Here is a 27348-nt window from a genome sequence, read left to right on the forward strand (position 1 = left end):
GGGGCAGGGGAGTAGGAAGCCACAATGATCCTACTTTTCCATGTTTGGTAAGCACATTTTATGAAGGCTGAGTATGAGTCTGCCTGACTTTTAATTTGCCAAAAGCCTGAGGAATCCCATTATTTTGTATCAGTCACTAGAATTTAAAAACACAGTAATATTGTTGCTTAACTGTAAACTGTAGAAGGCAAATGCTAGGATGAGCAGCACTATCTAGGTATGGGAAGGCAAGCCTACTCCTTGGATTAAGCATGGTATGGAGGATCTTCAACATTTTAGATAAGCTCCATTACTAAGCCAGGGATTCAGGTCCTCACTATGAAGATCTCAATAATCCAGTTCAGTCTAAAACTTCAATGACTATGGGAAATTTCTTCTTCCTTGTTCTTCACTTAATAGATCACTTGAAGACTTGACTTCTCTGCTAGTCAGTTTGTGTTCCATGAAGCCCATCTTTTCTTCACCTTAGGATTCCTGATGGCATTCTTCATTGCATAGAGATAGAAATTTCCTCTTCAATGAAGAATGGTTGGTTACCTTTTAGGAATGCTAGGCAGACTTTGAGAAAGACAGTGTGAAAAGAGTAATGGATTTCAAATCATGTGCCCTGGATTTGAATCCTGGATCTATCACTTACTACCTATGTGGAAACTGGCTTGCTTTCAGATGGCAATATTTATACTATCTTCCTTACATAGTTCTTTTAAGGATTAATGATATAAAGAATAAAATGTACTATACAGAGTGCTTTATTTATGTTATTATTATTATTATTATTATTAAATACTTGTTCAGATGTTCAGTTGTGTCCAACTCTTTGGTTGACCAGCTGGACCATAGCATACCATTTCTGTCCATAGAGTTTCTTGGCAAAAATTCTGGAGTGGTTTGCCATTTCCTTCTCCACTGGATTAAGGCAAACAAAGGTTAAGTGTCAGATCTTATTTGAACTCAGGGTTTCCTGACTCCAGGCCCAGTGCTCTATCCTCTGGCCTACTTAGATGCCCCCACTACTACCATTATGACTACTATCATTGTTAACAAAGGGGAAAGGATCCTAGTGGGCAGCATGAAAGCATTCCATCCTAGGAATGGTTTTCTCTTTAGTGTGAACTAATATGCTCAAATCAGAAATGAAAGACTACGATCAAGAATGGAGAAAAAAGATTAAAAATAATCCAAGATGAACAACCACAAAGATTCTTATTATGTACATACCACTGTCATGTGTTAAAAAAGGAACTGTTTACCTGGAAAAAAATACATGCATTCATTGATATAAATAATGGATTAAAACAAAATCCTGCCTCTCAAAACATCCCTTTTCCCTACTGATTTCCATTAGATATGTAATTCCATTAGTAAATGATTGGCTCCATCCAAATAGCTTTCTTGCAATATCCTTCGCAGTAAACCTTTTCCCTTCTCTCCTCAAGCATTAGTTTACTTGTTAAAAAGTTAGCAAGATATGGATAGCGTGATAAGAGAGAGAAAGGAGAAAGCAGAGCAAACATCCTATAGTCTTTTGTTATAATTGTGTCTTTACTAGGATTTCCCTTTCCCCTCTCCATCTCCTCTCAGCATCACCTTCTTTTTTCTCAGCCTCCCTGCCAAGGTTTTCCTAAGCACCAGCAAATGAAATGTGGCTTACTCCCCGCTATCTCCTTGATTTATTGTAGAGATATTGGACTTGGAATTCACTTTACTTTTTGCACCTGCTAAAAAAAGTAAAAAAAAGCTGGCTCACTGTGATGAGCTGCCCTAGCTTAATTTTTTTAACTTTCCATTTTCAGTGAACTCTTTCTGCCCTCCTAATGGGGGAGAAGAATCAATTTTAAAACTTCTATAGGCCTTGTTGCTTAGAAACCAAACCAACTATTGGTGTGAAAAGAGGAGATCCTTTGTGCTGTGTCCCCCACTGTTGAACACTATGGGAAAAATCTAACAAAATAGCACACGATCAATAAATCTCTCTCAATAAACCAATGTTGGAAGGATGTCCTTGAAGCCAAAAGTCAGCTAATTCCAATCTATATGAAACTATCAATTCTGACCCCTTCTCTTACTCATTATTGGGCCCTGCCTGTTTCTTGGAAGATGTGTATTGAAATAAAAAGAAAGACTGAATGAGGGTCTCCTGATCTCAGATGCTTTTTCTACCTTTTCTCCTGACCTTGAGGAACAATCTAAATGTCACATGCATTGGGAATATTTAGGAGGAATTGCTTTCTACCTTCTTCAGAAACAAGCACAAAAACTCAAACAAAAATATAACCCAGACTTACAACATTAGCCTTTAAGGCTGATGTCACAACAGAGGGAGAAAAAAAAGAGATGAAAATGCAAGATAAAATTGGACTGAACTAGCATTGCCCAGCTCGTCTGTCCCCTGCAGGGAAACATCACCAACACCTCTCTTCAGTGACTCCAAGAAAAGGCCTAATTTTAAAATGGGAATTCAGGATGCATGAGGACTAGACTTGGATTTAGGGCATATAATAAAAGTCCTATTTTTTAAAAAAAGGGATCACAACCAGTATCTGAATTCAACAATAAACCTGGCTTCCCTAGAAGGGTATGGTATTGACTCTTGACAGTTGCATGGATTTGAATGAATGAATACCATTATATTTCAACTTCCAGTGATAAACTGTTTTCAGAAAGAGAAACATGTTATTTGTTTTCCTAAAAATGCGCCATTCACATGGTATCTCTAGGGACCTCATTAGTATGGCTATGAAATAGATGTCATCTGAATCCTTCCAACCACCTTTAGGAGCAGATTGAGACTTGATAAGTCCTTCAAAGATCTTTGCTTGTATTTGACTTAACTAAGGAAACACAATGAATAAAAATAGGAAGTGATTAATTCAGTGAAAGGACATTTTGTTCTTTATGAAGAGAATGTTACTATTTGCTTAATAAATATCAACACTTTAAACTTTGTAGATAATTTGCTTTTTGCTATCCAAAAAACCAGTTACTGAATGGGAGGGGGTACTATGGGATCCTGAAGTCATAAATGGGAAATAATGAAATATTAAAGGATTTCTATCCCATGGAAGTCTCTTCACTAATCCTTTATTTTTTCCAGTTTATAGGTCTTATTCTTTCCCTCTGTTGCAACTATAGCACTGAATATAAGTTCTTAAACATCTTTAAAATGATGGTAATTTTGTCAATTCATGTTCTGTTAAGGTGGATATGTTTTGTCTTTGAAAAAACAAAGGACCACCCTTACTTCCTGAGCACGGAAGCTCATTTGATTTTTCTGATATTGTGTTATCATGTTAGATGCTGCATGTAAAGAACTGAGTAACACAGCACATATTGGGTTGCACTCATTAGTCCCCTCCTATATACCAGAAGAAAGTATATTGCTGTTTTATTTTTCCATGCAGGACTTCTCATCAGGGCAGCTAGGTGGCGCAGTGGATAGAGTACCCGTCCTGGATTCAGGAGGACCTGAGTTCAAATATGGCCTCAGACACTTAACACTTACTAGCTGTGTGACCCTGGGCAAGTCACTTAACCCCAATTACCTCAGCAAAAAAAAAAAAAAAAAAGGACTTCTCATAAGACATGACAAATTTCAGTCTAATGCCTTTATCTAATCAGCTGACTACTGTGGAATTCTTCCAGCTTCGCTGGAGGAAGCATCTGGCTCTTCAGCACTATGGACTTCCCAAGGCTCAGTTAACGGCATATTCTGCCACTGGATGTAGTCGTTTCAGAAAACGGGAAAAAAAAGGATGCCTGGTAAGGATGGCAAGGTCCTATCACAGAGCAATTTTCTGATAAGAACTGACAGTTCCTATTCTCCAGGCTCTAAAAAGAGAACAGTATCTTAGGCACTTAGATGTCAATTGTCCTCATGTTTTGTAAAATGTATCTTAGAGGAAAAACATTCTGAACAAATATTTCATGTGCATGTTTAAATACCATGCTAGAAAATGTAACAGACCTTTGTGGGACAGAGCAGCCAACTCTCTGATGTTTGTGAATGGGGGAGAAGGAGCTGGAATATTCGTAGGCTTATAGGATAAGGGATGTAGAACTAGAAAGGAATTCTGGGGTCATCTTTCCCATTCTCCTCATTTTATTGATGAGGAAACTGTGGTTCACTGAGGTTAAGTGATTTATCCAAGGTCACATGGGTAGTAAGGGGCATAGGTAGGATTAGAACCCAGGTCATTTGACTCCAGAGTCATCTCTTTCCCTAGTAACACAATGTCCTCCCTCCTCAGATAATTGCCTAACAATTTTAACCGATATGCCAATTATTTCACTTCAATAGACGTTTATGAAGCATGTACTGTGGCAATGCATTATACTAAGTTCTGGAGTTGGAAGAATAACACATGGCCTAACCTCTGCCCTCAGAGACCTTACAGTGTACTGTACCTTATACAGATTAGTATAACTCAAAGTCAAGTGGAGAGGAAGGAGAAGAGATTCAGAGTGCTCTAGGTAAATCTGAGCAGAGAGGAGTCACAGAAATTATCACAAAGGAAATGACACTTAAGCTAAATTCTGATGAAGGGAAGGTGGAAATCAGAAAGGCTGAGATGAAGACAGAAAAACATCAATAATTGACTGACTGAATGACCGAGCCCTTATGTGCCAGAGTTGTTGTGAGGATAAAATGAGACAATAGGTATCAAGTGCTTTGTTAATCTTAAGGCTTTATATGTAAAATGTAAGCTGTTATTACTGTTGTTACCTTCCCCCCTTTTTTTGGTGGAAGGAGAGAGTGAGGACTGAAAGGTCTTTCATCACAAAACTGGAAAATTAAAAAAAAAAATATGTGATCACAGGATCATTGAATTTAGAGACAATAGAGATAATCTTATCTAAGTTCCTTTTTTTACATATGAGGAAACTGAGGCTCAGATAAGTAATATGACTTCCCCAAAGTCATAGAACAAGTTGAGACAGGATTCAAATTTGGGCCCTTTGGCTACATATCCGCGGCTCTTTCCACTATACCATTCTGTTCCATAATGTAGTTCCTCTACTCAAAAATCTTCAATGGCTCCCCTTTTCCTAATGAACCAAACTAAAACTCCTTGGCTTAGCATTAAAACCTCTCTACTATCTGGGGCTAATTTGCCTTCTCTGTTTTGTATCCTCGGTTCACTAAGGAACATTCTCTGTTCCTTCAATATATCTGAAGCTTTCCCACTTGCCTACTTTTTGCTCATGCTATTTCCCTCCATCTGGTGTGCCTTCTTTCCACATCTCCTCCTTTAAAAATTCTACCCATCTCCAAAGCTCATCTACCCAAAGCTCAGCCTAAATGTCACCTTAATTTTCCTTTCCTAGTTACATAAGAAATAGTTTCCCTTTTCTCTAAACTTCTATAATATCTTGTGCTATTTTTATAGTATTTATCACATATTATTTTATAGTGTTGCTGTCTGGGTATAGATATGATTTCCCTGACCAAGGTTCTAAACATAGCCTATGTTAAATAAATATTTGTCGAATGAATGAATGAGAGAACAAACAAACTGGGTCTTAGAGAAGTTATTTGGGGGGTTATATACTATAACTAGAAATCTGCACAAACCAGAATTTCTTATGATCACCCAATATTAATTTTTAGTTTCATCACGGTCATTAATGTATCAATTGTAGTAGAATGATGAGCAAGGGGATGAAAACAATAGTGTTATAGATTGAAAACTATTAGGGACCTGAGGAGTCCAGTCAATTCTTTATAGATGAAGAATACATTTAACATGTAACTTTCAACTTTTTTTTCTCCTTATGGCTTCCCTGTATGCTCTCTTCTGTGCATTTTAAAAATACTTAGATATCTTTCTTTTTTCTTTTCTTTTATCCCCTTAACTACATTCTTATTGGTTTTTTCCTCCAGGGGAGAAAAGGTAGAGTTTAGGTTCACAGTGCTTTTGGAAATATTGATTTGGGGTAAAAATGAACAACTTTTCCATTTTCATTTAGTTATTCCTTAGGAAGGAAAGTGAGGGAAGCTATTATTTGCAGACTGTTTTGAGTTTACCCCAAGTGCCATTCTCCCCAAATGCTACATATAGCATTTGTTCCTATAGTTTCTGACATACCTGACATTGGCTCCCATCTTGAGAGCTCAGTTAAAATGATGTCACCATGCATTTGTGTTTAATTGCTCAAAGAGAGAGAGAGATAAACAATCTCTCTAGAATGGTCTCATTGCAGGAGAAGAGTGATATGAAATAGAAGATAAGGACTGTACCTACAAGGACAGACTCCTGTGCTAGAGAACTGAGAAAAATTCATAAAATGTGGATGGCTTCCACTTGAGACAGGATTCCAATCTAGGTCCTCTGATTCTCAGTCTAGTGCTCTAACATGGAAATGGCTGCAAATACAAAGGTTTTGTTTCCAGGAGAATAATTTATAAAGTCAAGGAAAATCAAGTGCAAAACTTGGATATCTGGAAACTACTACTCTTTAGTCTTCATTCCTCTATCTTTTGCCTTCCTTTTTCATTTGACCAAGTGAGGACAACTGGATATTCTCTCACTGTTAGGCATCTACCTGGTAATGACTTGCAGCTTGACTAGATTTACTCTCCAGGCACTTAGTTATAACTTTCTACTGGGGTTCTTTCCTTTAGTCTCCCTGAATCCTAAATGCTTGTCCTCTCATGTTTATTTTTTCAAAAGTAAGCATTTTGGAAAAAATATTTTTAATGTTTTATTTTATTTTTAATTTATGGAATAAAGCATTTCCATAACATAGTATAATAAAAAAGATGATTGCATATGGAGCTGCAAATGTATTTGTAAAACTTGCTATTCCTTTAAAATATATAATAAAGTTATCATGTAAATTTCTTTTTTCCCTTTTTTCTTCTCCCTCTGTCCTAGAGATGACTACCATTAGACAGAATATGTACTTATGTATACGTATGTATATATATGCATAGAAATAATTATATATATTTCTATTTATCAATTCTTTTTCTGGATGCAGATAATATCTTACATCATATGTCCTTTGTAGTTAATTTGGGTATTTATAATAGTTATTATATAAATTATATGGTTATTACATAAATTATAAATAAGTTTGTAATTTATAATCAAAATGATTTATTTGCTCAAAGTTGTTCTTGAAATAATATTGCTGTTACTATATACCTTTATAAAACCTCTTTTGATTTTGCCTAGTTCAACCTTCATTCTTTTGTGCAAGTCTATCCATGGTTTTCTTGATAATAGCTCATCATTTTTTATAGCACAGTAGTATACCATCACCATCATATACCACAAGAAAAAAACCTTCTTTTGAAAACATGTGTTAAGATTTATTTTAAAAATATAGGGGAGGGGCAGCTAGGTGGTGTAGTGGATAAAGCACTGGGCCTGGATTCAGGAGGACCTGAGTTCAAATTCAGCCTCAGACACTTGACATTTAACACTTACTAGCTGTGTGACCCTGGGCAAGTCACTTAACCCTCATTGTCCTGCAAAAAACAAAAACCAAAAATATAGGGGATATAGATGTTCTTTATTTTTACGTGTTATCCCCATGCAAATTGTTTGGCTGCTCACAAGTTCAGAATATAAGACTGAAATAATTATGTTGTGCAATACTTGTAGGAATATGCCCAAAACAATCATTGCCTTCCTTTCCTCTTCTCCTTTGCTAGCTTAACCAGATGCTGGGAGAGTGCCTTAACATGATCTTGCTTTTTTATTTCTCACACTGCAGTTGTCCCAGCCAGAGACATAATGAACAATTTGGGTGCCCTGGGTAAGCAGCTCAAATATCAGATGTGAAAAAAAGTTTGTTTATTTTTACTCTGTGATTTTGTTGGTATGGGGAACAATCTTTTGGGAAACTATTACTACCAAGGCAGATTGGCAACTTTTCTGAAATTTGCAGCTTTAGAGAGCTGATAGAAGCACTGAGAAATTAACTAACAAGCTTAGGATCACAGAGCTTGCATGTGCTGGATGTAGGAATTAACCCAGTATCTCTGACTCCAAAGCTGGCTTTTTATCATGAGGCCACACTTAATCTCATGAAAATAATCAAAATCTGAAATTATCTAAGTAATTAAGACAAATTTAGTTGAGCAGGATAGGGAACTAGTGACTTCAGTGGCTTCTATGCTATTTTCCAACATATACTCAGTTTTTCTGCCCTATAAAAATTGCAATGTTCTGTGTGCATAGTGGTCGCAGTCTCATCTGAGTTACAGTTCTAGTCCTATGATGGTTCCTATCTAGGAACAGGACTCTTATGCCAGGCAATCATACCCTTTATCTTTGATTCATCTAGACTTTTCTTCTTCCTTTTTTTTTTCATTTCCCAGATATGCTGAGAATGACATAACCTATAATTATTGGTAGAAAGTGATTTTCTTTCCCTATTTTCTGCTCTAATATCTATCTGAAGCACATTTTCTCAGCTACCACCTTCATTTTCAATAACAACTTATTCATTCATATCAGATGAACACCAGAAGTAGTTTATATTGAAAAGAAATACAGACATGAATACATCAGATAGATTCGAAAATGGAAGCTCATAATGTTCTTTTTTGAAATTATAGCAGTAATGGCCTTGCAGTCAGGCTAAGATTATGTATAGGTTTACAGACTTTTTTTTTTATCACCTCCTGTAAAAAATAACTGTAAGTTATATTTTCTCCCAAGGTAAGAATATAAAATTTCATTGTCCTTCCATTTTAATGGATCTATGTGCTTTGGACAGTAGTTTCTTATTTTCTACTTTTTTCCCCTCTGTGCTGATCTTCCAAGATGATCCAAGGTTACAGTTTTGATATATGGTCACATGATTTTTTTATTAATTCTACTAATGGTGCCTTCAACCTCTTTTAGGTTTTGTAGGGGACATACTGTTGTGGCTTTGATGTCGCTTACTGATGTGCATTTCATTTTTTTATGCCTTGTAAATGTCAAAATCCTGAGGCCTAGCATTGGAAGTTCCAATCTAGTTATATCTCTGCTCCAACAATAGCTCCTGTCTAGTGGTATAGAACACTTTGTTCTACCATTATGTTGCTGTTTTTTAATTACAAGTGGCTTTAGGACTGAGTCTGAATCTGTTTCACTTGTTTATTCTTCATGGAGAACACCACCATGCACATTGACAATGCAGTTTTCTCAGTACTGATTTTGACTAGATTAGGTACGTTCACAAGTGTGTGCCCAGAACTAAGTATCTTAGCCATAAACAAAAAACTGAAAGGAAACATGATAAAAGAGGCACGGGAAGAACGAGGAGAAGGACGAATTAATTTAGGTTTTTCAAGCATTCTTTCTGCTTCTTTAAGGCCTTGGTCAGGCTGTTGTGTTGTTGTTGTTGTTTTTTTTTGTTTTTTTTTTTTTAAGTGAGGCAATTGAGGTTAAGTGACTTGCCCAGGGTCACACAGCTAGTAAGTATTAAGTGTCTGAGGCCAGATTTGAACTCAGGTACTCCTGACTCCAGGGCCGGTTCTCTATCCACTGCGCCACCTAGCTGCCCCCCTTGGTCAGGCTGTTGTAATGACTAATTTGAAGCTTACTCATTTATAGGCTTCTAGAATTGTCCTAGGTAAGGGTTGAGCTTATTTCTTCATGCATACACAAGGACAATATAACATACTGCATGGCCATGTTAGTATCACCCATCATATAAATAAATCACGACTATAACTACTCTGAAAGTGCTAGACTTGGAATCTGGATGATCTAGGGTCTAGCCTTTGATACTAACCAGCTATGTGATCATAGGAAAATCATTTGATTTCTCTGAACTTCAGTTTCATCACACATAAAATGGAAATAAAAACACCAGTAATACTCTAAGAAGATTATAAACATCTCAAGGGCAGGGATGTTTTTCATGCTCATTTATATCTTCCACATAGCCTAGAAGAAGATTGTACGTTCTCAGGCATCTGATCAAGGGAGTTGCATGGTGTAATTCAAAGGCACTGAATTTGGAGTCAGGGTTCTGGGTTCAAATTCTGGTTCTTGTGTGACTTTCTACAAGTCATTTTAGGTATCTTTGAGCCCCTCTTGCCTTATCTTTGAAGGAGTTAGATTAAACGATCTCTATGCATCAGTAGACAGTGGATTCTCTCTCAGCGGAGGTCTTTAGGCAGAGGTTGATGACCACTTGTCCTGTACGTTATAGTTGGGATCCCCCCTGAGTATGAGTCTGTGTATGGGTCTGATCTCAAAGATACACTGTGGTCCCTTTCTACTCTAACGTTCTGTGTATCTTTGAGATCAGACCCATACACAGACTCATCTACATAATTTTCCAATTGATGCAACTAGTCATGGGCAAATATTTGTCCATTAAAATTCACTTTACAAGTAATTTCCAAACATGGCAAAGGAAAGGAGAGGGAATAAATATTACATATCTTCTACGTCCCAGGAACTGTGCTAAGGCTTATAGAGATATTATCTCAGTTGTAACTACCCTGTGACGTAGGTGCTGTTATGATCTTCATTTTACAACAGAGGGAATTGAAGCAGACTGGTTAAGTGATTTTCTTAGAGTCACACAGCTACTAAGTGTCTGAGTCTGGATTTGAACTCAGGTCTTTTGACTCCAGGCCCACTGCTTCATTCACTGTGCCACTTCACCGCCTCTAAGAGATGTTTCATTTGTCATTTTATCAGTGACCTCATATCCATTTGTTTATGTTCTCTGATCCTTGTCAAAATCTCTGTATGTCTTTCAACTAGGTCTCATAAACCAGTCTTTGATTTGGAAAAAAAAATAATTCCTCAACTCTCTGACTTAGGAATGTCCTTTATAAACAAATTTCCATGAAAATGTAACATAAAAGAAAAGAAAGGCAGAAGCAGTGTATTGAATTTGTTTGGCACCTGTTGGCAAAATATCTTAATACCACTGGCTTATGGAGCCAGGCTTAACTTAGATGAGTCTTTGGGTCTCCACAGAAACAATCGCCTTTCATCCAGATGTTCATAGTTTGCCTAGGAGATGACTTGACTAGACATGAATGATTTCAAAATTATTGAATTTAACAAAGACACATTTTACTTTAGCAGATCACATGAGCTCTCTTAATTAGTCTAGAGCATCTGCATGAGGCTGAGATTGTATATTTTCATTTTTCACTCTGATGAGTTTCACTTGAACTGATTTTAGCTTAAAGGATTAAACTTATGGCTTCCGGCAAAGTTTCATGTATCTTACACTATTTTATCTATTCCATTAATCACAGAGTCATCTCACTGAATGGTGCCATTTCTCTGTCCATTGCTAAAACTTTTGTAAATGAGAAAATCTGGGTGTGATTCAACTTGGACAAAAATGAAGCTCTTTACTTCAAGGTGGCATTAATTGTTCAAGGCATTGTTACATTATCTTTGAGGACTTAGTGTCCCCATCTCTATTAATGCTAGGGAATGGATCACTAACTTTTCTTAGTTATTTGTATGTTTATCTAATTATAGGTTGTATCTCCTTTGTGATGCTTATATCCTGGAGAAAATCATTAATTTAGCAAATATGTATTGAGAACCCATGATTCTCAAGGCACTAGACTAGATGCTGTGGGAGACATAAGAGTAATAAGTCATAATTCTTCCCTGTAATTAACTTCAAAAGTCAAAGAAGAGATATAACATCATTAAAATAGTCAAATTAATCCCTGATCTCACAAATTTGGATATTTCCTCCATACAAATAACAATTCATCCATTCCTGTACATCCTGTATGACTTTTGTCTTCATCTTTTCATAAGTTTGCTCTAGGGTGTCCACTCAAATTTCTAAAGGCTTTCCACATTTTCTTCTGAGATTGGGAGGCTACCAATGGAGTACACAAACTGTCTACCTGAGCAGCTCATCCTCTCTTCCTGTCTTTTCTTGATGAAATTTCCCCCCTATCTTCATTACTCTTCAAGGATCCACATTATTGGTTATAGTTTGCAGGCTGATCATACCAACATTTCTTTCCACCACTTCTTGTGATGTTCATTTTCAGTTTTTTAGAGACTGTTGTATTCCATGTTTCATAGAAATATAATGCCAGTAGAATATTGACATGAAAAAGATAGACCTTAATTTACGAGAGATTTTCACTTTATTGAATGAAATCCAGCCCTTTCTCCTTTTTCTGTTTAATTATGGTTTCACAATGTCCACTACTACTGTTTGTTAGGACTGTTTCCATATGACACGTTGTAAGGGCTCAAGCTAGGGTCTTTGTAGTAGAAATGGAAAAGAAAGGGGCTTTTAATGACACACTGAGAATGTAACTACAGAAGACATCTAGTAAGACCTAGGCAAATCTCCCTCTCGTCTAGATACTCCATAGGTACTTCAAACTCTACATATTTAATACTTGACCACATCTTTTTCATTCTACCCTCCAGTCCTAGTTGCATCCTCCTCCTTATATATGTTCAAAATCTCATTGTCTTCTATCAGTCCTTCCCCTCTGTCCCTTCCAATATTGTCCCAATTGCCAAGCCCTGACAATTTGATGTTTTACTATTCAAGATATTTACATTAAATTTCTCAGATAAAACTAAAAGCATAATCTATATTTGTGCTTGACATAATTCATTGTTAAAAGCAGTCTATAGTTACTCTTTACATTATCATCAACAGTACAAAATTAACAAATTAAGGAATGATCTGTGCTTACAGAATATCTAGGGTAGAAAAATGCACACATTCAGCTTTATTCCCTTGTTATAAAACCTAAATTATAAACAACACAAACAAAACCATTCTTGCAGAGTTGGGTTTTATTTCTTCCATTCGAGGATGATTCCAACTCTTAGTCTTTCAAAAAAAAAGACTATACTTTAATGAAGGCTGTCCTACCAAACAATACTTAAATGAACTAAAGGCCAATGTCACATTCTTCAGGAGATGTTTTGCTGAAAAATTATACTTCAATCTAATCTTGTATACCAAAGGTTTTGCCTCACTGTTCTCTCCATTTCTTATCCTCAAAAAGCCTCCTTGCATTATGACTTAGAATTATGTTTTTAGCTCTCGCTTAATATTTTTCCTCTACCCTTATTTCTCTCTGTTCTGACACTTTGATCCCCTTTAGAAGTTTTTTGGAAATGCAACTCCACTTCATGACACAGACTCTTAGATATGTTCATGAATAGCTATAAACATTTTTTTTCTTTCTTTATCACTTCAATAATGTTTCTTCATTGATTTCATGAAAGTTGAGAATATCAAGGATATACAACTTTTTTTTTTTTGGTGAGGCAATTGGGGTTAAGTGACTTGCCCAGGGTCACACAGCTAGTAAGTTGTCAAGTGTCTGAGGGCAGATTTCACCTCAGGTCCTTCTGACTCCAGGGCCAGTGCTCTATCTACTGCGCCACCTAGCTGCCCCTACAATGCTTTTTATCAACATTCCATTTATCTTTCCCTGAGAGCCATTTCAGGAAAACAGTACAACCAACATATTGCAAAATCTTCATTATGTTCTTTTTCTCCTTTCAGATAGTTACTTGTATTCACTAGATAAGCAGGACACATACCTGTGGAAGACTTCCCCTTTATCTTGGCAATAATGTTGTACTGGCTACAAACAAAAGTCAGCCAAATACCCCCTGGCCAGCTAGCAAGAAAGGGAACCTCTCCTTATTTTTCTCAACTTCAAAATCCCAATGGTCAGGGAAGCTTCTAGAAGACTTAAGAGATAAAACATTTGTCCCCTGAAGGGATCATCTCATAGTGATGTATATATCACATTCTCAACTTTCTTCCTTTTATCTTCTTTACACAAATTAAATGAATTTTATAATTATCTAAGGGGTCTGAAGGCTAAGTACTGCCATATGATTCTTTTTTTGGGGGGAAGGCAGGGCAGTGAGGGTTAAGTGACTTGCCCAGGGTCATACAGCTAGTAAGTGTCAAGTGTCTGAGGTCAGATTTGAACTCAGGTCCTCCTGAATCCAGGGCTGGTGCTTTATCCACTGCACCACCTAGCTCCCCCCCCATATGATTCTTAATAAACCAAGTGAGCAAACATCCTCTGCTTGGTCAATGAAGATTCATTTTCATGCTAGTACTTTAGATTTTTTCTTTCTTTTCCCAGGTCACCTAGAAGCTGAGACTAGATTTTATTTCAGGATAACCTTTTCTTCAGATGAAAGGAGAGATCATCTCCAAATGACATGCCAGGATTGCTTATCAATATCTTTACTATGTCATTTTTCCTGACCAGACTTGTTGAGATTTAAATATATATATATATATTTTCTATTACAACTTCATTTCAGCTCTTATGCATAAAGTGCTTTCCAGTGTTGTCAGGTATATAATACATAATTTACTACCATATGATATAGTAGAAAGCATTTTAGTGCATATATCGAAATAGTCAGAGAAGACAAAGAAAAAGGGGGAATAAAATGAACAAAAATGTACATTTCTGATAGAAGTTGAAAGATAACCAACAAAACTGGTATGGAAGCACCCTATTGTTCTTTTTCATCTACACATGTCAGGAGCATTTTGGAAAAATCACCATCACTACCAGCAGCAGCAGCACCACCACCACTAACTTCACCTATTTTAAAATTTACAAATCAAATTCTACTAGAAATTGGTAGCCTCTTTTTAGTTCCAGTGGCATCTCTTATGCGTTTTACACACACTTTCCTTGGGAACACAAGCAAAAACAGATTCTGTTGAATTCTAATGCTTTCCAGAATATAAACTAGAAAAATTGAATCTCCTTAGAAAAATGACAGGAATTAGAAATAATGTTGAAAACTTATAGCCTCAAACTCACTGATGCTTTCCTAACAAAAAGCTGAAGCCAGGGGCAGCTAGGTGGCACAGTGGATAGAGCACTGGCCCTGGAGTCAGGAGTACCTGAGTTCAAATCCGGCCTCAGACACTTAACACTTACTAGCTGTGTGACCCTGGGCAAGTCACTTAACCCCAATTGCCTCACTAAAAAAAAAAAAAAAGGCTGAAGCCAGAATCATTCAAATTAAAATTTTACCTTTGATCAAATACTGTAAAAGAGTTCAAGCTACAGTCAGAATTAATTATGCATCAATATAAAAGACTCAGAAATTTGAATTTTTTAATCATTTGAGTATGTGCCTTCAACTGACAAAGTGTTAACTGTTATGATGGCAAGAATTTCAGGACATTTTTAATGCTTACTGGTTTTGTTCCAATGGAAATTCGAATTGACTATGCTAAAATAAAACATGCTGGTAGATTTTGGTTTAATAGTATTTTTCAAGTGCTCATTCTTACCTCGATTATTAATTTTTTACAAAGATAAGTTTGGTCTGAATTCATTAATATTTTTTTCATCTCTTAGTTACATTCTTAGCCTATTTTTAGTCATGTAGTCCTTCTAAAAACAATGTTTTTAAATATACAAAATAAATGCCTAGAATTTAAAAGGAAATCAGTTTTATTGAAGTGTAGTTAAAAACTATTAAAAACAAGTTCAAGGAACCAAGGTTATCTTCTTCTTTGTTAGAAAGTAATAAGTGGCATGAGTGCAGCAACTCTTCACTTTTGGTTTGGTTCTTCCAGTGTTTACCACATAGTACTTAACACAGGTTAACTGTTTCAAAACTGTTTCATTTATTCATTTGAGTATTCTTATTTCCTCTTGCCACCAAGGCTGTAATATCCATGGGGAAGAATCACAATTAAGAGACAAGGACGTGCTTTTATAATATTGAGTTACATTTGCATCATTCCTTCTTCTGAGGGAAAAATTGGCCAAGTGATTTTCCCCCTCAGCATGTAGCACATATGCTAATGTGAAAAAACTAAGCCAGCTTAGAATCCCTTGACAGTTTAGTAGAAAGAGTACTGACAGTTTAGAAGCTTCAGGCCTTCTGGTTAAAGGTTAACAGTATGACTTTGTCAACAGCATGATGAAGTAAACACAAACCACAATGGGGGAGTTGGAAATGGAATTCTATCCTATAGAATTAGTGCACAGCTAGTCTTTTGGTATCAGCAGAGTCAGTCTATATTTACAGAGTTGAGGCCAAGTCAATTAAAGAGAGAACCTGGAAAACAGCAGTATAACACTAGAGCATACAAAGTGGAAAATCCATAGTTGGAATGGGAGAGAGCTGTAAAAAGGGAGGGAGGTAAAAACGGTAACAATCAGAACTGGCCAAGTGAAGAAGAAATCAGCAACTAAAATAACAGCAAAAAACCCCAAACAACTAAAATCGATATTAGACATTTAATTCATGTCTTATTCATCCCTCGTCCAACAGATTCAATCAAGAAGAATCTCCTACAGGCAGCCAGCTTGCATGAATGATTCCAATGGGGAAGTCAACACTTTTTTTTTTGTATATATAACAGCAACAAGAGCAAAAATAACTCATCTAATTTTCATACTCATTTGTTTCCAGGCCAGTTATTCTAGGCAGGCTTCAAACTCTAAGGCTAAAAGAATCTTCAGTCTATAATCATCTTTTTTCATCTGTCCATCCTTCCTTCCTTCTTTCCTTCCTTCCTCACCTTCCCTCCTTTTCTATTTTCAAATTGTGATATAATGAGGTATCATACTCATTTCTCAAGAATAGTTTGGTTAAGAGAAAGAGTTACATATTCATTTTGTTCTTACCTGTCCACCTTTAGGTTGATATCTGATGTTGTCTGTGGATCCAATTTTGGACCTTACGTTCTTCAGGTCAGGCAGTGGTTGGTTGATAAGTCGCAGTTGTTTAGGGGTAGCTGGAGACTTTGGAGGAGTACGTATAATGGCAACTTTTTTCTCAGTGGGCACCAGGATGGCAGATTTGGGGGTTCCTGGTGTGTGAGGGGTTCGAGGGTAACTAGGGGTACCAGGAGTGCCTGGAGTACGGGAGGAATAACTGGGTGGTGTACCAGGAGTGATGGCAGTAGAGCCTGGAGTAGTGGGTGTTGATGTACCACTTTTTCCTGTTCTGCGAATTGGCTCTGACCCTAGAAGGAAGAAGCAACAGACAATAGAATTCAGTTTTTCAAGGTGGATTTGTCCTTTTAGGTCAAGGTAGTTACTCTTGCAGCTGGGTATGGCAGCACATGTCTATAATCCCAGTTACCAGGGAAACCGAGACTGGGAGATTTTTTTTCTGTTTGGGAGTACTGAACTGTAGTGAGCTAAGCTGATCACATGTTCACAGTAAACACAGTGCCAATGTGGTAAGCTCCTGGGAGTGGGGGTCACCAGTATGTCGAAGAAATGGTGAATTGCCTCAGGTAAGAAATGGAAAAAAAAATCAAAGCTTCTGTGGCAATTGAGAGTGGGAGAGAGGGAGAAGAGAGGGGAGGAGAGGAGAGAAGAGGAGAGAAGAGAAGAGAAAAAAGGAGAGGATAGAAAAGGAGAAAAGAGGAGAGGAAAAGAGAAGGGAAGAGAAGAGAAAGAAGGAAAGGAAAGAAACAGAAAAGAAAAGAGGAAAAGAGAAGAGAAGAGAAAAAAGAAGAGGAGAGAAAAGGAGAAAAGAGGAGAGGAAAAGAGAAGAGAAAAAAGGGAGAATTTTAGAGTTGGAGGACCTGGATTGAACCATGGCATTACCCCTTGGTGACATTAGCCAAATGTTCAAACACATGACTGATTCTGGTTCATTAGGAATCAGAATGAAATTAAATATTTATAGATTAGTCAGAAATTAACAAAAGAGAAGTTGACTGATAATAGAAGGGAAGCAGAGATACAGTATTGATTCATTTAGATACAGCTCCCTCATTTCCATAAGGAAATGCTTTTGGTTCAGAAGGGTGTGGGACATCCATCAAGTGTGACTCTGACTCCTTGTGAACTTGCCTTTTTATGTCTTAAAGAAAATCATATCAATGGTTGGAATCCTAGGTCCCTGGACTAATTGATTTTCAGCTCTGTACCTTTTATAGAAACACGTAGCAGGGACCATAGCAGATACGACTTCTACCACAGTAAGTTATTTGACTTCCAAGGGTCTATGTTTCCTCATTTGTAAAATGAGGGGTTTGGACTAGAAAACTCCTAAAGTTTCTTATACCTTTAATCTTTTTTTATTTTATTTTTTTATTTTTTAGTGAGGCAATTGGGGTTAGGTGACTTGCCCAGGGTCACACAGCTAGTAAGTGTTAAGTGTCTGAGGCCAGCTTTGAACTCAGGTCCTCCTGACTCTAGGGCCGGTGCTCTATCCACTGTGCCACCTAGTTGCCCCTTATACCTTTAATCTATGATCATATAATTCTTTAAACCATCGATTTTAATAAAATGTAAGGCCACGAACAAGATTCAGGGGACCTAAGAATGAAACAGCTTGTTCTAAAAGTTTGGTTACTCAAAGACTCAAAACTCATACTACCTTTCATTTTCTAGGTTTAAAAATATTCTCAACTTACCATAATGACATTAAGGATGTGAAAAAACAGGACTTTTCTCCATTAGAAAAATCGAATATTCTGTGAAATGATCTGCCCAAGGCAAATTTAGAGAGAAACAGCTGGGAGCTGATGTCATCATTATTTTGACTATCCAGAAATCTGTAGAGGCATGGGGCTTTCACTACTATGTAAAGTAAACTGGATATAATTCCTGCATTCTACTTAAACATATAAATCTCATTTGAAATGAGCTGATTAGCAGAGGCAAGCAACATTGTTTTGTAGTACCCTCTTCCACAAGAGGACATTTTGAGAATGATTGTTTTTCCCTAAGTCTTCTCTTCTATAGGTTCAGTATTCCAAGTGGTATAGTGGCTAGAGCAAGAGTCAGGAAGACTTGAGTTCAAATCTAGCCTTAGACTAGCTATGTGACTAGGGACAAGTCACTTAACCTCTGCCTGCCTGAGTCTCTTCATCTGAAAATAGGGATAATAGCAACACTTACCTCTCAGGGTTGTTGTGAGGATCAAATAATATAAATATTTGCAAAACACTTTGCAAACCTTAAAGTGTGATATAAATGCTAGCTATTATTCTCAGTTTCTTTTAGGGAGTGTAAATTCAATTTTTAAAAATGCTTTCCACACATCTTACATTTCAAAGCTATTTATATGCTCCTACTTCAATAGGTCTTTTAGATTTTTCAATTAATTAATTCAATCACTGGGTTCTTCAGAATATCATATCACATTATTAGTTTCCTTTCTAAAGAAGTTCTCTCAAACTATCCCTCTCCCCACCCCTATGCAAACCCTACTGAAAATACTGAAACTTTTGATTAGGTAAAGAAACTAACAACCTTTACAAACCAGTTTTAGAATACATAGGTGAAGGGAAAACCTTGCATTTTGGAAAATTTTGAGTTGCTATAATACTCTAGTCAGAGCAATTGCCCAGTATGAATGTGGAGAAAGCCCAATTAAATGTAGGCTATCTTCTCTGCTATGGGGCAGCTCTTGCTGAAATGATTTTTAGCCTAAGGGAAAACTTACTAACTCTATAATCATTGTGAACCTTGTAGAAAATGGCCTTATGCTTCAAGACAGTTAAAAATCTGAGACAAAACCATGAGTGCCAAATTTTCAGATGATGGAATGCTGAAACCTCAAGGTCTTTCTTAACCATTTCTTTGGTACTCAACTCATATTGCAGCTTTTGTAGGAGTAATTAGGGTTTTGTCTGTCAAAACACAAACTCATTGCTTCCTCAGGGTATATACCTTGAGGTTACAAAGCCTAAATTCACATTCTTTAGGTTGTAAAAAGAAATCTAACCATACACTTTTATAGACTGAGCTGTTGACAGATTCTTCATGGCTATGCATTTGCTTTCTCTCTGGCTAGAGGATCTCCTGCGAAATAATTCCCTCTTCTGCTTTTCAAACAACTTTACAAAATGTCAGCTATTTTCTTTTCTGCAGCAAGAGAGAGGATAATATAAAAGAACAGGCAAAATTCTACATGGTCCAATTGTTACTGTGCCTACTAGGTATTGCTGTTAACTGACAAAGTATATCATTTTCCCTCAGATGATAGAATCATAGATTTCAAGCTGGAAGGGACTTCAGCTGTCCAGATGTTCAGTAATTTTCACTAGTAGTGGTAAAATTCTAGAACGCTGAGGACCTGAGTAAGGATAAATTTCATTTAAAAATTGAGATAAAAAAGCAAATGCATATAAAAAGGTTATATTTGAACTTGTTCAGAATGAATTAGTTTAAAAGGGGGGAGATCATGGAGTCCATGCCAACTTGGTTCTATTACCTGTCATTGCTTCCGTGGGTACCTCTGCATATAATTCAAGTTATTATTGCCATATCCCTGAAACCCTTCATTGGTTGGATTCCAGTTTTCTCAAAGATTGCCTATTTTCTGGTCAGATCTTCCCCCATTCTACTCTAAATAATTGAGGTAGAGGGCTGTACAAAAAGGTGCTCTAACTTGACCTTCTATTCCATCCCAGCCTAGACTGAGCAAATAAAAGTATATCAAACTTTAGAACATACTACACTGAAAATGAAGTGTGAATTGTCATTTTGGAGGTTTATATTTTTGGGGTGATTTAGCAGAGTAATAATATCCTAATGCCACTTTGATGAAATAAATACTCATGAGAATTGTAACCATGCCTGAACAGTAGGCAATTCTAGAAAATAATCTGACTTAATGGATGTTCTTAGAGGCAGTATGGTTGGAGGAAAGATTACTGAATTGACACTTGACAGATTTGATTTCTAGGTCATCCATTAGCCAACAATGTAGCCTTGAGCATTTACTCTTTTTTGATCTTCAATTTTAAATGAGAGGTTTAGACTGGATCAGCTCTATAGTTCCATTGGTTCTGAAGATCTGTGCCTTACTTTCCTATTGTTCAGAGCCACTTAACTGAGCCAAGTTAGTATCTTATTAACAATATGCACAAGCTTCTATAGTATATTTTTAGAAGAGATTTGGGTTTCTTTAGTGGATTCTTAAGAGGTGGTAAGTATGTCACAAGAGGCAAAAACTAAAGGAAAAAAAAAACCATGACAGATTTGGTCAGTCCTTTGAGGTTAATTTTGGATGCATTAATGATCAAATCTGTCATCAAGAACTAAATTCATTTTTTTTATTATTCATGTTATGCCTTCTATGTAGTACATACACATATATACTCATGTTATATTAGTTCACATATATATGTATGTGTGTGCATATTTGTATATGTATTTACCCTCTTTCAAGTAGTTTGTTAGTAGTAACTACTACTCAAAGGGGAAGCTAGATGCATTAGTGAATAGAGTGTCAAGCATGGAGTCAGGAAGATGAGTTAAAATCTGACTTCAGACAGTTGCTAGCTGTGTGACCCTGGGCAAATCACTTAACCTCTGTCTGCCTTAATCCATTGGAGAAGGACAAGGCAAACCACTCAAGTATCTTTGCCAAGAAAATCCCAAGGACAGTATGGGTCATGAAGTGTTGGACATGAATGAAGGACCGAATAGCAGTAACTACTATGTACAAGAAATTGCTCCTTGGCTTTTATAGCATTAGCAATCAAGAGCAGAATGGAACCTCAATTGTGGTGTAGTCAACCCCACCTTTATTTTACAGACACAGAAATTGTGTCCCAGAGAGATTAGGTGATTTCTCCTAAGTCCTGTAGTTAATTAGTGTCAAAGGTAGGATTTGTTCACTGCTGTACTTCACTGCCTTTCACGTATGCAAACTTTCAGATATTAATCCTTTAAAAATGGTGTAAATCATTTTTAAGCCAATTGTACTTCCTCCAAAATGTGCTTGAGTTAACAAATATTTTCAATCGGGAATTTCTCTGGGTAATGTCCCTTTACAACATGTCCTTTCTCTGAAGATAAGACAATAGATTTTCATGGACTGCGATGACATGAATTGTGTACAAATAAAGATATAATAGGATATATTGACTATATTCAGCAATGAAGGACAATAGCTTTACAGCTGGAAGCCACTTAAGAAATCCTTTCATTCAATCTGCTCATTTTATGACTGAGGGAACTGGGACCCAGAAAAATTCAATGTTTTCTCTAAGGTTTCACAGAGAGTATTAGAGCCTAGATTTAAACTCATATCTTCTACTTCCAATTCCTGGGCTCTGACCCCTATGCTATACTGTCTCTACCACAAAATCGGGCAGTTTTAGAGTGGGAAATGGCCAGAGTAATTATCTAGTGCAAACCCATGATTATATAGATGAAGTAACTGCTAAAGAGAATTTAAAGATATTATCTCATCTAATTAACTGTAATTCTAGGATTAGAACCTAGGTCCCTTTACATTTAGTCAATCAGTGTTTTGGCCAAGCCAGAAAAGTTTTAATATGTGGGGTGTCCCAAAAGTCTTGGGTCAGTTTTAAGCAGTATTTAAGACTTTTGCAACACCCTGTATTTATGTCCTTTATGAAAGCCAACATGGTTACAATGAAACAAATCACTATCATAATAAGCTCAAGCTAAAGGAATGCAAACAGTTTAATGTCCATACATATAATGTCCATTATAACTTCAATTAGAGACCAAACTATATGAAATTTTTAATAATCATGCCATAATCCTGTCATCAGATTTATTTTGTTAAGGTTAAGCAGATTTGAAATAAAGAATTCCTACTATTGAAGTAGCTAGATGGAGTAGTGGATAGAATACTGTACTTGTAGTTGGGAAGGCCTGAATTTGAATCATGCCTGACACTTAGTAGGTGTGTGCCCTGGACAAGACACTTGAGCTCTCTTAGCCTCAGTTTCCCATTCTATGGGATAATAATAGCATCCATGTTGCAGAGCTCTTGTGAGGATCCATTGAGAGAATATATAAAGTGTTTTGCAAATCTTCAAGTGCTATGTAATTAGCTATTATTATTATTGTTCTCCACATTCATTCCTTCCTCTTTTGAAATTGCATTATCATATGAAAATATTAAGCCACAGATGGTGTATTCTCATTTCGTGAGAAAAAAAATCACCCCATTTACAATTCCACAATGATACCATCAATAAATTTTGAACCAAATGGATGTTTTGTGCTTAATGACCGTAAGTATCTACTTGAGGGAAAAAAGAAAAATCTCAGCATTCTGACTGTTGAACACTGAGATGATGCTTGGCTAGCGCCATTTATTTGCTCAAATCACTCAAAACACTGAGAGAGAAGTAATTTCATCTCTTTTTCAATTTTCTAAAAGACAAATACATTTAGAGAAGACATAAAGATCATCTCCCTAAAGCAAAAGCAAAACAAAACAAAACACAAATAAACCACAATGACCTATAAGCTCCTTTACTTGCAGAAATAAAAAAAAAAGGTAAGCAATGCTTAAGGGAAAAGAGCTTGCTCAATAACCAGCAATAAGCCAATTAAACAGCACGCACAAGAGCAGAGTCCAATCCAACTCTTCTTGAATACATTTGTCTGTCCTAACTAATCATTCATTAGATCATCAATATTTAAAAAAAAATCACTTGAGTTGGCTTTGATTGGGACTATTATTTTGATCAGTAGCTAAAAGAAGGAGGTTCAGTTTAGGTAACATAATATACAGCAAAAATATTTACATCATCTGCAAGTTTATTCAGTGCTGAAGAGATATACTCTAAATTTATACATTTCAACAAACAAGGTGATAAAGAAAAAATCTACTCTGGTTATTACGTCAGTAGAAACAATACTGGTTTTTTACATTCATAGTCTACTTCTTGTTACCTATTGAATATTCTGATTTTTGTGGATTTTGAAATTGGCAGGATTAGTACACAATTTCTCCAGAAATTTGGTTTTGTTCTATATACAGTTGTGTAAGGCACGCTGACCTAGATATGTAAGATAAAACTTACTGTTTGATTTTAGGTTTTTGGATATTATTTAGGAAATAAGGCAATCTTGGCCAGATGGGCTTCTATGTACTTTTGTCTCTGTAAAGGACATCTGAGTCATTAAAATATGTGCATTTAAAAAATGCGGTAGTGACCCAAGTTACTGATATTTTAAAGGAAAATATGCCATTGTACCAGTGTAGAATCAATGACAGTTAAAGTATATTACCTCTTCCTTTTATGATAAACAGATATCTTCTACTCTTAAGAGTCCCAAATATGTTACTGCCCTTTGATCATGGCTAAGAAGAGGAGGAATATTACTTTATGTATGAGAAATATAACTGCAGAATAGTTGGGGCACTGCCCTTAGTCACAAAGTGAATCTGTTATATCCTTCCTAGAGATCCTCTTAAATATTATCTAGTTCTAATTATCTAGTTCTAATTGATAAACATTTTTTTTGTTTGTTTTAGTTTTTTGAGGGGCAATTGGGGTTAAGTGACTTGCCCAGGGTCACACACCTAGTAAGTGTTAAGTGTCTGAGGCCGGATTTGAACTCAGGTACTCCTGAATCCAGGGCCAGTGCTCTATCCACTGCGCCATCTAGCTGCCCCCTTGATAAACATTTTGAAAGAGTAATTAATAAGTTTATCCACCTGAAACACTTCTATTAAAATAAGAGGAAAAACAGATAGAAGCATACATACTAGTAGTTCGTCGTACTGAAGCAGACATAGAAGTGTTGAGGGAGAAGGAATTCTCATCTCGGTCTCCTGATGCACCTCTTCGCGTAGGAAGGATTGAGGAAGGCCTAGGCAGAGATGAGCGCTTCTCAGGGCTCTTGCTTACACCATCCTAATCAAAAAGAAAAATCAAAACCAAATGTACCATCAAATGCATCTCATCATTCATTCATTCATCATTTATTGTGTCTACCATAAAGCAAAGCAAGCATTGTATTGGACTTTGGATATACAAAGACCAAAACAAAATGATAGAGCTCATATTACATTGGAGGGCAGTTGGTTAAAATGTAGATAGATAACGAAAGAAAATACAAGGTAATCTCTGGCATCAGAGACTGATGGCACCAGCAATTGGAAAGATTAGCATAGGTTTCTTATAGAAGTTGGTTCTTGAGTTAAGCCTTAAAAGATTCTAAAAGGAGGGATACTTTCTAGGTTGGGAGAACAATTTTAGGTACAGCCATCAGTACTAGGGGAACTTTCAGCCCTTCTCTCCCCCTTTCTATTTCTTAAGGGAGTAAACATCATAATAGAAAGGACAATCATTGACCTGATAATTTAGTGAAACTTTTTTTGTTTTCACTTTTAAAAAATGGTGAACTTTTACCATGATTTACTAACTTTTGTTACAACTCAGTTCTTTTTTGTATATGCAGATACTTTTCTAGCAATTAGATAAGCAGATTAATTAGGTTTCAATTTTTTTTGCCTATTTCATACTGAACCAGAAGTTTTCCTTCCTCTCTTCCCCACCCCTTTTATAACAAGGTAAATATCTTATTTTCATGTCTGTCCAAGTATCTCTGGTTCATAGCTTTAAAGATAGTGTTTTTCCAAGGGGTTTGAAAAAAATGTATTATTTAGGACAAAAATTATAAACATGGATAATGCAATTAAAAGCTCAAATGACAAGTTTTCTGAAGCATATTTACTTACGAAGATTGAAGCAAATGAGAAAAAAAATTATTGCAAATAGTATGTGGGATTGTAAAGTTACTGATTTATTTATTTAAAAAGGAAAGAAATATCCTTGTAGTATATGTTAACGTTTTTGTAGGGCACCATTTTGAAAAATTGAGGCTGCAAAGAATTTTCAGAAAAAATTCATTTACTTTGGTTATTGGCTAATTTATAATGAAAATAGAAACAGAATATGTTTTCTTTTAAATTAAAGTCTGTTTATGTTTCTGACTGTTTTGCAATTGGGGGGAACTTTGTTTTCAAATATTTCCTGATTTCATCTCCCTTAAGCTTGACCTAGATCACATATCTGATTCTGAATAAGGCAAGAATTTAGGTGAGCCTATTGAGGAAGGTCATGCAAATTTGGAAATTGAGAAAGGGAGCCATTTTAGCAGTATTAGAACAATTTTAGAAGAAACAATGCCTCTTAGAGGAAACAATGATTATTTTCTCATTGTTGGAGGCAGGGATCTTTGACAAAGTAGAATTCTAGTCTTGGAAAACAAGACAAAAGCTAAAACCTAAGCATCCAAAACCCCTCATGTAAAAATATAAACAACAAATATAATAGGAAAGAAATCCGATTCTAGAATGACATATTTCCATATCTGCTGATAGGCACAGATGCTATTATAGAACTAAAGGTAACATGGTGTGTGTTCGAGAGACGACGACATATTTTCCTTGCATCTTTCTTAGGCTCAGTCACAACTCTATGGATGCAAAAACTAAGATATCATAAGGCTCTTATGCAAAAATCAATAACAATAACAAATACTTTTCCCTTATTGGAGGGAGTTCTGAAAGGTAAAGTTTGGTGATGAAAGGAAAGAGAGAAGTGGGGCAGTAGCTTAGCTCGGGAGAAGGGTTTAGAGTAGACTTGGAAGAATCTAGCACATTTGAAAGCCAATGAGAAGATGCCAAATGGAAACAGAGATAATGATTATACATGAGAGAGGTGAAATGATAGTGCAGGGTACTGGAAGAAGGGTGGGGGAAGGAAGGAAACCAATAAGCAAGCATTTACTAAGGGACCTACTGTGTGTCAGTTGCTATGCTTAGTACTTTACAAATATTAATTCATTTGATCCTCATGACAAACCTGGGATGAGGTGCTATTATTTTCCCCATTTTAAAGATGAGGAAACTGAGGCACACAGAGGTGAAGAGATTTGCTTAGGATCACACAGCTAGTAAGTATCAGAAACTACATTTGGATTCAGTTCTTCCTGATTCTAGTTCTGGTCCTTTATCCACTGTGTCATCTAACTGGGATTAATTGACAGCCTTGGAAATAAATTCATTTCTTTCTCCTATATCATGATGAACAAAAAGGGAAGAAAATAGGTGAAGAAACTAAGAAGTTTAGAGGTGTGTGGATGGGGAAAGTCAAAGCAATTCTCTTTGTCTCCATATTGTCAATAAAACAGACTGTATGAGGGTAGCATGGAGGAGGGGCGGAGAGTATGAGGAGGGAAAAACATGTAAATCATTTGCTGTAGGAGATGGGATAGGGAAATGAATAAAATGAGTTGCTAAGCAACAGTGAAGGCACAGTTCTGGAGCATACATTCATAGTGAATAAAATCTGCTTGATTTTGAGGCTGTTTCTAGCATATTTAACAGCCCAGGATTAAGAGGAGAGAAAATCAATAGTAATTACTTGGGATACAGAACTTGCATGGTGGGAACTGAAGAAAGACAAAAGGATAATACAATTTAGGGTGATGGTTAGGAAATCATTTAAGTGCCTTGCTATGGAGCACAGAAGCAAATAAGATATAATGGAAAGACAGTGAGAATGTGAGGGAGGTAGGAGAAGAGGTATTTCTAAGTACAAAAATTTAAAAGTAGTGAAGTTGTCAAGTGATGTAAGTTTTCTGATGTGGCCATAAGGGAATCCAAATGATTTGTG

The 27348-nt window shown here is 36.3% G+C and overlaps 1 protein-coding gene across 33 annotated transcripts in view; it reads right to left on the bottom strand.

Moving 5' to 3' along the window:
• MAP2 (microtubule associated protein 2) overlaps positions 1-27348 on the bottom strand; it is a 374226-nt gene that overhangs the window by 7134 nt on the left and 339744 nt on the right. For all 33 annotated transcript variants that reach the window (XM_043992416.1, XM_043992415.1, XM_043992401.1 and 30 more), the window contains 2 exons: positions 24432-24579; positions 16607-16947 (listed from right to left, as the gene is read on the bottom strand). In XM_043992416.1, coding sequence (XP_043848351.1) covers positions 16607-16947; positions 24432-24579 — 489 coding nt within the window. The remainder of the gene's footprint in view (positions 1-16606; positions 16948-24431; positions 24580-27348) is intronic.

The sequence above is a fragment of the Dromiciops gliroides genome, chromosome 3, assembly GCF_019393635.1.
Source record: "Dromiciops gliroides isolate mDroGli1 chromosome 3, mDroGli1.pri, whole genome shotgun sequence".
Lineage (NCBI taxonomy): Eukaryota > Metazoa > Chordata > Mammalia > Microbiotheria > Microbiotheriidae > Dromiciops > Dromiciops gliroides.